Below are 10,398 nucleotides of genomic sequence, written 5' to 3'. Positions count from 1 at the left end.
ATATAGATAGATAGATAGATAGATAGATAGATAGATAGATAGATAGATAGATACACACACAAAATGGTCCTTCATTTATATCCCCCTTTTTTGTTTAGTTTTGTCAGAGATGGGTATTCTATTGACATTTAAATATTGTAGGTGCATGAATTCAACAAAATAATCCAACATAGTCCAGTAGTCCATAATAGTAGTGAGTTATCTATCCGTAGGACTGGCAATGTCAAGTTGTTGACTTGAGCCTTTTACAGCTCAGCATATTAATATGGGTTTACTTTTTATACCCTGTTTTTATACTTTTCTCCTGGATCGTTAAGACCAAGATAAAGCAAGACCTATATAACAAGGAATGTAACTTTTGTATCTGCCAAGGTCAGTCAAATCCCCTCAGCGTTTACCCTGAAACTCTGTACCGCAGTGTGTAGATCCTTTGTCAGTATCAGTCATGTATATGAGTCACAGCCATTACTTTACCAATTTGCTGTCTGTGAAAGCCTGAGAGAATGTTTTTTCTCCATGTGACTCTCCTTAGGCACATTATACATCGTCGATCACTTTCCTCTGTGGCCCCATAATCTCCTTGATGGGAAAATTTGGGACATCACTGGGTTACAGGATGTTACAGTATAGGTTCTCCTATCTCCTGAGTCTTCAATGACCTTGAATGGCTAGGGCCAAAATGTTGGTTATCCTTGTAGCCCTTCTTTTTCTCTGATTTTTGGTCTGCAAACTTAAGTTGTTAACCCTCCAAAGAGAAGCTTAATGATATTATTACCCAATAACATATGCAGTTGAGCTTTACCTCACTATCTGTCTGAATATCAAACATCTTGGACATAGTATGGATCAAGTATTTTCCATCTAGTATTGATATGTTAAACTTTAAATCCCTACAGAATGTGAACAAAAAATATTTTAAAAAATAGAAATAAACAATTACATATTTTTACACAGTAAGTTAGAGAATCTTCAGCAGGTTTTTGAAACTAGCAATTAATTGGTAGGATTCTCACCCTGACCAACTATATATGCTGATACCTGTGAACTAAGCAACTGCACTGACGATAGCAATGCGTAACACTAGGGCCATGCTTGGAATGCCTGTCATTCTCTTCCAAATACGTACTGCTTCTAATGTCATATCAATTACTGCTATACTGTCTGTCAAGTAGATGTTTGCTTGTTTGTTTTTGTTTTTTTTTTTTTAAAGGGTAATAAATGAAAACAAGAGACAAGAAAAAAAGTCATAGGACTGTCCTGCTACAACACTGTATATGGTTAGATCTCCCGTATTATTTTTCTCCTTTCCTTCATCCCAGTTGTTCTTTCCTTTTGAGCAGCTTCTTTCTCTTTCACCATATCTATTGTACTTTTTGGATTTTAGCTTCTCTTTCAGTTTCATACACTAGGGAGACAGTATGATGTTTATATATGCGGGTCTGGTTTATGTCACTTATGAATATGGTATCTAGTTCCATCCATTTACCTATAGAAGCCTTGTCTTTGCTGATTTTTGCATACGATTTAAAGCTTCATTGTAGGGCTTAAAAGAATGTGCTTCAATCTCTACTGTAGTTGAGTTTTGTCAGGCTAATTATTTGATCTTCAGAAACCACATAATTATTAGATAAAGCAGAAAAATACTTGGATTTAAATTGTAGGATAGTTTAAAATCTACACAGCATCATCACCATCATGAATGTTTGTTTCTTCAGCCACTCAAGAAAGACATGTTCGGGGTTTGCAGGTTAGCTCAGTTGTTTAAAGCGCCTACCTGGGCATACTCAGGTGCAGGGGACCGTGGTTGGATTCCCAGCTCCACAACCACATCAGACCCACCCTTAAGGCAGCCTGAGCTAGCCAAAAAAAAAAATCCTTCTCCAGTTTTTAAGGCTGGCCAGATAGCTCAGCAGACTAAAGAGCCTGCTTGAGTAGAGCACAGAGGCTGGGGTTCAATCCCCAACATTCCGTGCCGGCCTTGCCCCTGGGGTGCACTGAGATGGAGATTGAGACTGGGCATGGTAGTGTGCGCCTGTATTCCCACTGGTTGGGAGGCTGAAAACAGGAGAATCACTACGAGTCCAATCTGTACAAGACCCTGTACACCCTGTAGACCCTGTCCTAAATTCATAAAATAAAAAAGAAAAGTATTATTAGAAGTATGATTTATCCAATTATAGCTTAGAAGCCTGTGTATTTAGCATGGATGTATCTCTTGTGTAGTGATCGATGACAAGTTCTAATATGTAACTTGTGATTCTTCCAAACTTTCTTGACTCGTCTCTACTTATTCACACTTACTGAAGTAGGAGATTAGTATCCATAATTTCCCTTCATGAAAACAGGTTTTAGGGAAAATCATTAAATAATTAATTTTTCAAATAATGTTTTAAATTTACAAAAATCATATTGAAACTGTCAGAGACATTGCCATTAGATCAATCCTGGTGTGGTGTTAGTCTGCTGATCTTAAGAGAGTGATACTTAATACCTGTTCTAGATTTGCCTTGTATTTAACATTTTGCTTTTTATTTATTTTTTATTTATTTATTATATTTTTAGAGAAGGGTCTACAGGGTGTTCAGGGTCTCACTACTAGATCAGACTCATAGTGATTTACCTGTATATAGCCTCCAAGAACTGGGATTATAGGCATGCACTACCACGCCCAGTCTCAATTGCAGTCTTAATGTGCCCTGGGGATGGGGCTGGCATGGCAGGCCTGAGGATCGAGCCCCTGGCCCCTGCGCCTGCTTGCATCCACTTTAATCTACTGATTGTATTTAACATTTTAAAGGTTGTCTTACAATCCATAAGAAGCAATGAAACTTTTTTCCTTAACTATAAAGTAAACCTCAATTCAAAAGGAAATAATTGTGATTTACAGAAGTATTTGTCTACTGTAGAGAAATACACGTGTGTCATCACACTTTTAACATTTGTTTCACTGATGTTATCCCTAGACCTGAAATTACTTAATTCTTAAAGTGAAGACTTTCTCTAGAAGGTTGCACTCCTTTTAGGAGATTGGCTTCTCCTTAACTTCATGTGAGACACCAGAGGCACTGATCTTCAAGTGATCGCAAGCATGGTACTTTGCTGCAGGACAGACTAGGAAACAGCTCTGGGAGATAGTGCAGTCAGTGGGTAGTTTTCTTTCCTCTTTGTTACATCATTCAGTTCTTTTAACTTGTTAAATGTTTATACATGTTCCATAGTTTGTTTTTCTTCCTGTACTCTATTTCCTTCTTGTTGATTAACTTAATATTATAAGTTAAAGGATCTCATTAGGGTAAGCTACTAATATTCACCTCAGTATGAAAACTTGTTTTTACTTATGACACCAAAGTACAAGTAAGTTGAGTTAAGCAGTTTGATAATTATTGTAATACTATTTGGAGTTAAAAGTGTAGTACAATCCTGCCAAACAAAAATTATCTTTATTTTACTTGGCTTTTTAAATATGTGAATATAAAGCTTCATCTGCATGAATAAGTGTCACCTCTATTACCAAGAGTAATTTTGTGAACATTAGCTATCTGTGGCTCTATTGATCTGCATTAATTTGTGAAAGAAAAGCAAGACTGCTGAAGTCTTCTCAATGTTTTTAGCATTTTGTAATAGGAGTTGTTTTTATCTAATGATTTGAAGTGCTCTTGTCCAGTCTTAAGTCAGAAAAATGTGACTGTCTCAGGGGAACATGTTACACTCTACCATATTAAAACCAATTCTGTTGTTTTTTGTTTGTGTAGAATCATTCACTTGCTTTAACATGATTGAGTTCAGCACAGAGTGTTCTAATTTACCAATTTTCAAGATTGAAATTACATTTCCTTATTTGCCTTGCTATTATGCAAACAATGGAAATGTTCTTACTGCTATTATGTTGTTTCTCAGAGCACTTAACATCTTTTATTCCATTTTCATTTTGTGTTTTATGTATTCCATCAGTACTTCAGTAATGACATGCTGTCCTATTTTTAGAGCAGTAATTTTGCTAACAAGTTACTTTTATTTTGAATGAACTGTGTCATCACCATGGAAATAGTATTTCACTAGAAATTCTAGTTGATAAAGCTTAACTGTTTAAACATGTTTCACTCCAGTATCTTGTTAGATCATTTTTGAAGCTAGGATTCTTCTCAGTTGTGACTGTTAGTATCCATTTTTTATTTATATTTACTGCATAAAATGCTTTCCCACAATTTTGCTGTTTTCACATGAGTGACGTACAAAGTGTAGATGGTGTATGAGGATGAGAAACTCAGGAATTTAAAAATTTAAAAATGTCACTGATATTCTTCATCTGTAGTATGAGGGGCCCTACAGGAAAGACACTATTAACAGGTTGAAATATAAGATATTCTTTATATGTGTATTTATTAACTCTGTTCTTTAAACTGCCTGTTTTATACCCCCATTTTCTACACTGCAGTAATTTCAACTGAAAGGATCTGATTTAAAGTAGCTTGTTCTTTCTATGATAGAATAGGAATAAAGGACAGAAAGATACTTCTATTTGTGTGAAAAAGAAAGCTATACTTAGTTTTATAAGCTTTCACATGCTATCCCATGTTGACTTTTTATTTTAAAGAGGGAAAAATAAGACAACATAAACATATTTATTTACAAAAATAAAGACAACATGGAACAATAAAAATGATACAGAATTTCAAAACAAGAACAGAAAATGAACAATGGTTAGGCATTAACATATATTGCTGTTTGGAGGGAAATGATAATTTGAAAAAATATTTTCTGAATATGCCAAATAATAATTTCAATTCTAAAATATAGTGCATTATTTTCCCTTTGAGAAAACAGGTTAAAAAAAGGGTGATGATTCTGAAAAATCTTTAAGCCTTAATTCTTAACCAAATGACCGTTTAAATATTTCCCAAAAAAATCTGTAATACTTACTATTTTCCCATTTTTCTAATCTCCACTTCATATTTGCCTATTGTGAAACATCGTAAGTACTTTATTATCTTGTTCATTTATGTGCAGATGAGCCTTTTTAAATCATTGACTTAATGGTCTGAATCAAACACTCATACTCTAACCCCAGTATCTATTTGCTTGATTTTCAATCACAAAAGTTCTAGTTATGTAAAAAAAAGTTGATATTCTAGTGTGCTTTTGATATTTTTTACTTACTATTTCTTTGTGGTAAAACACGCCTCTTACTGAATGAGAAACCCTTCTAAATATGTAAAAACTTTCCCTGTTATTTATGATGCTTTAGGGAGTCACTCACTCAGTCACGTATTTCATCACTAAGTGAAGTAGCCCAAAGAATAGATTAAACTGGATCAGTTAGCCTGATTGGAAGTTCAGAATACAAACAAAATAATTCCATTTTCAGAAAAGATAAAGTCTTTAAGACTTTTAATGGAGGAAGATAATGTTCAAAATGGAATACCCTTCTCTGACATAACTAAACAAAAAAAGGGAATACAAATGAACGACCATTTTGTATCTTTATATTCAAAATAGGATATGCAGCTACTTTCTCTTAATTCAATGAATAGAAAAATTTGTTCTAATAGTGTTTGTGGACAGGATATCATATCTGCATCTTGTACAATGAATAACCACTAAGACAACAATATGCAATGTATTAATTATTGAAACTGCCCTACTAATTGGTTTTGAAACTATCTCATTGCTATTTGTTTCTCAATAAAATTATTTTTAAAAATGAAAAAAAAAAAAAAAAAAAGAAAGCTATACTTGTTGTAGCTTCTACATTAATGTTTTTAAAAATACAGTCCATTAATAAAGTAACACCAGAATGTTAAGACTGCTCCAGAATTTAAAATTATGTTTATTCCAGGCTTACATATTTAAACAGGATTGCACCTGTAATCCCATCACTTCGGAGGCTGGGGTTGGAGGAGTGCAAGTTTAAGATCAGCCTGGAACAGAGTGAATTTGAAGGCAACCTGAGCTAAAAGTGAGACCTTATCTCAAAAAAAAGAAGTATGGTGTTGGTGTTGTGTTGTATTTTGCTTTATTGGAAACAACCAAACACCAAAAAACTTAGTCATAAATTCATAAGGCCAAAAATGGACCTTTCTATGTGGCTATGATAAAGATGATTAGGTAGCTATACCTAGACAGATCAAAAAAGACAACTGTGTGTGTGTGTGTGTGTGTGTGTGTGTGTGTGTGTGTGTATTTATGTGCATGTATATATTCATCTTTAAAAGAAAATTTGCTTATGCCAGTATAAATATAAAATGTATAAAGATTTTTCTAACAGGACGTCCAAGGACCTTAATGTGATTTCTTTTTATATATTTAAAATATCAATTATATACATCTACTGGTTCTGTTAAACCAATAAGCTTTATTAAAAATATGCACATTTGTATGTAAAAAAAGCTTGGAGGAATACCTTTTTACATTTTAGATCTGTATTTTGTCCTCAGAAATATTAGGAATGGCAATAAGAATTGTGTGTTGATCATTTTCCATGAGAAAATGTTGTGACTCTTAAACTCAGAAAATGGTTATTTAAACCAGGATTACTTTTTTCATAGGATTTCCACTTAAACAGAGTAAATTTGGAAGAATCTTCAGGAGTGGAAAACTGTCCAGCTGGTGCTAGACCAAAGAGAAAAAACAAGAAGTCTTATGATTTAACCCCAGTTGATAAATTTTGGCGAAAACATAAAGGAAGGTAAATAAAAAAAAAAAATTACTAAGGTTTTCCCTTAAGGAGAAACAAGATACTATCTAACCTAAGTGAATTTGAGAAAAATATCAAAAGGTTATAAAGGTTCATTCATATAATAAGTGGCAGCTACAATTAAATAGCCCATAGATGTGTATCTTTATTGCTTGTTTTCTTCCTGATGCCTGTGGTTTTTGTTAGTTTTTATTTTGTCAGGGCTACTTCTCTTCTTTTCTTCCTTTTTTTTTTTTCTTTTTTTTCTTTTTGTACTGGGAATCAATTTCAGGACCTGATACCTCCCAGTCATTGTGCCACTGAGCTACATCCCCGGCCCTACTTGTCTTTTCAATAAATTTATCCTGTTAGATTTTATGAATTTTTTTTCTGTTTCTGACTTCACTGGCCCTTACAAAGCCATTAATTTCCTTTATATTTTTTTTTTCCATGTTCTACCAAGGCTGAAGTCCAGGGCCTTCACACTAATCTACATGCGCCCCCCCCCCCCGCCCCCTTTTTATTTTTTTTTGGAGATAGCCTTAAACTATATTGCCCATACAGGGCTCAAACTTTCCTTAGAATGTTGAGATCACAGCTGAGCACCACACTCATGGCTTTTACCTTTTCTTTAAATAAGTTTTTATGATAGAGAACTTTGGCATGAGATTTTTCCCTTTGGTTCCTTGATTGTCTTCACTAACACATACTAATGCAGGGCTGTCATTCATGTCTCTCTCAGGTGGCTGGTTGATGTGGATTCAGTCATTCCTAACAGCTTGCACTAGCAGTAGCACATGCATGGCTGTCCCAAGGGGTGGCTTATACCACTTCTCAGGACATCTTTGATTACAGTAATGTAAACAAAGGTATTGATTTAGCAGACCATGTGTCATCCTACTATAGTTCTTTAAGGAAAATATTAAATGGTGTAAAAAATTATAATACAGCTAATTTGTGGTACAACTGTTGTAAATGCATACTATACATACCAGCAATGGGGTATGTCTAAAATTTCCATGCTAAAATTTAGAAAATTAATTATGGATAACTATTCACATATATGAAGACATTTCTTTTAATTTATTGAAATAATTTGATTATTATGATTTAATTGGTGTGACTATTATTAATATTTTTATTTTAAGAGTAATTATTCAAATTCAAGGAACTAAATGAGTTCAGACTTAACCCATTTGTAGACTTTCTATTCATTTTATTAGTAAAAAGTATTAAAAGCAATTAAATCCATTTGTACCACCAATGGTACAAGCTGCCAGATGAGAGTCATTTCTGATGGTTCAAACTTGCAGGTACATGTTAAGCCTCATATTATATATCCATCCATACATACATGGATTACATAAGCCTGAAGCCCAGAGATTTCTTCCACGTTTATTAGAAATTATGAATGAAAAACTTGTAGTGATATGCCATATATTTGTTGTAGGCAGATAAACACATTCCATGTGTTGTTAAATGTTAGGAGTACTATAACCACTAAGAAGATAACAATATACAATGTATTGAAACTGTCCTATTAGTTTTGAAACTGTCTCACTGCTATATGTTTCTCAATAAAATTAATAAAAATGTAAGGAGTATTTGATAGGATTAGTAATTGCTATAGAAGTTATCTAGTAGTCATGATGGTTAAAGAAACAAAATATTTCTTGATGAAAACAATGCTCTTTATCAATTATAGGAATATTAATATTTGAAATAAATGTGGAGATAGATATATCTGCATATTTTTTATAGCTGTGTTTGGGGCTTCTTTTAACATTTATGTTTAAAAAGAAATAAGATACAGAGCCAGGGAGATAGCTCAGCAGCATATGCACCTGCCTGACAAGTGCCTGAATTCATTTCCCGGTACCAAAAAAAGAACTAGAATCCAAACTTGACTAAACATGCTAGAGTTTGGTGTTTTCTTTTTGTTTGTTTTTTGTTTTGTTTTCATATTTACAGCTTTATTTTTAGAAATCATATTGTTATAATGAAGTTTTTATTTTCTGCAGAGAAAAGTTACTGTCTCTGACTGTGGCAATTTTGGGTACTACTATAACTTATTTTACTTTTAATAATATCCCTTTTGTACTCTATAGTCTACATTTTCCTCCACAGTGATGAAGTAAGACACATTGAAATTCGTTGGGAAGGCATTATTGATACAAGATGTGGGATATTTTAAAATGGACATTCGCATCATAGTCGAGACAGAATCTAACTAAAGCCATCTCCACAACAATGACCCTAATTGATTTTCAACCTATAATACAAAAAAAAAAAGAAAAGAAACATGAGAAAACAATGCAACAAGATGCAGCCAAAAAGTTTTATCCCCAAAACTGATCTCATTGACAATTGAGGTAGATGAAGTTAAAGACAAAAATATTTACAAACCAAATGACCAAGGTGTTCTAAGAAACCAAACATGAAACACATAAGCAAATTCATAAGATAACTAGTGAGCTTACGGAGGATTTCATTAAATGAGTATAGGATTTTACTAATAAGATGTTTGAGCTTACAGAAGAAGTAAACTAACTGAGTTAAACATTATTAAGATGTGTTATATACATGTACCAATTTCCCATGAGGAATGTAAATATTATATACCAGACACATGTACTAATAAAATTTACATTTTTTACATTGAAAAATATGAATAACTTTTGGTAAAGAATTCAAAATTATAAAGAAAACAAACAAAATTTTCTATTGAAAAATTCAATAGAAAGCACAGGTAGCAGATTCGATCAATATGAAGACAGTGTCAGCCACTGAAGACAAGTTGGATATAATAAATCATAAAAGCTCAGCAAACTCCTAAAAATGACGTGATATCATACTGTCTTGATCCAACAGGTGTTAGATGACTCAAAATAAATCCCTCAGAATCCTAGAAATAAAAGAAAAATTAGAAGATGTACTCAGCAGGTTTAAAAATGTATTCACTGAAATCATGGCAGAAAGTTTCCAAATCTACGAGAAGGCTTCAATACTTAAGTGTACAAGAGGCATATAGAACTGCAGATAGTCATGGCTGGTCACGGCCACAAAACAAAATTAACTACCCCACATCAGAATCAAACTTCCAGAAATTCAACAAAATGAGAGAATACTAATAACTATCAGGGAAATGAGTAGTCTATGAAGGTAAGCCTACCAGAGTAACAGACTTTTCAGCACAAACTTTAAATGCCAGGAGAGCTTAAAGTGTTTTGAGCCCTAAAAGGAAGCGGTTGTCAACCTAGACTTCTATATCCTGTACATTTAGCCTTCAGAACTGACAGAAAGTAAAGACTTTTCACAACAAAGTTGTAAAGAAATACATGACCACTAAACCAGCATTACAGAAAACATGTCGAGAATCCTGGACCGAGATGATGCCACCAGCTCCAAACATCTGTAAGGAAAATGTTCTTCTGATTAGAGGGGTGGTTAAAGGGAAAAAAATAAAGGCATTAGTGCTGCAAAAGTAATGTGATGACAAGACTTAGTAAATACCTTATAATAAAAACTCTCAATGTCAATGGTTTTATTTCTCCAAAAGACAGGGACTAGGGGCTGGAGAGATGGCTCAGTGGTCTAAAGCACCTACTTGGAACAAGCTTAGCAAAGGCATCAGGGACCGCGGTTCGATCCCCCAGCACCACATGCCAGCCAGCCCCGCCCCCTGGTGGGCTGAGCTGGCCACACACACCTCTCTCTCTCTCTCT

The 10,398-nt window shown here is 33.9% G+C and overlaps 1 protein-coding gene across 1 annotated transcript in view; it reads left to right on the top strand.

The window, feature by feature from the left end:
- The window catches only part of Scfd1 (sec1 family domain containing 1), a 123,085-nt gene that overhangs the window by 36,818 nt on the left and 75,869 nt on the right, over positions 1-10,398 (top strand). The window contains exon 11 of the mRNA XM_004637124.2: positions 6,546-6,685. Coding sequence (XP_004637181.1) covers positions 6,546-6,685 — 140 coding nt within the window. The remainder of the gene's footprint in view (positions 1-6,545; positions 6,686-10,398) is intronic.

This window comes from Octodon degus, unplaced genomic scaffold, assembly GCF_000260255.1.
Source record: "Octodon degus isolate 3935 unplaced genomic scaffold, OctDeg1.0 scaffold00086, whole genome shotgun sequence".
NCBI lineage: Eukaryota > Metazoa > Chordata > Mammalia > Rodentia > Octodontidae > Octodon > Octodon degus.
The sequence above is the reverse complement of the archived record's forward strand: the minus strand, read 5'-3'. Positions and strand labels throughout refer to the sequence as shown.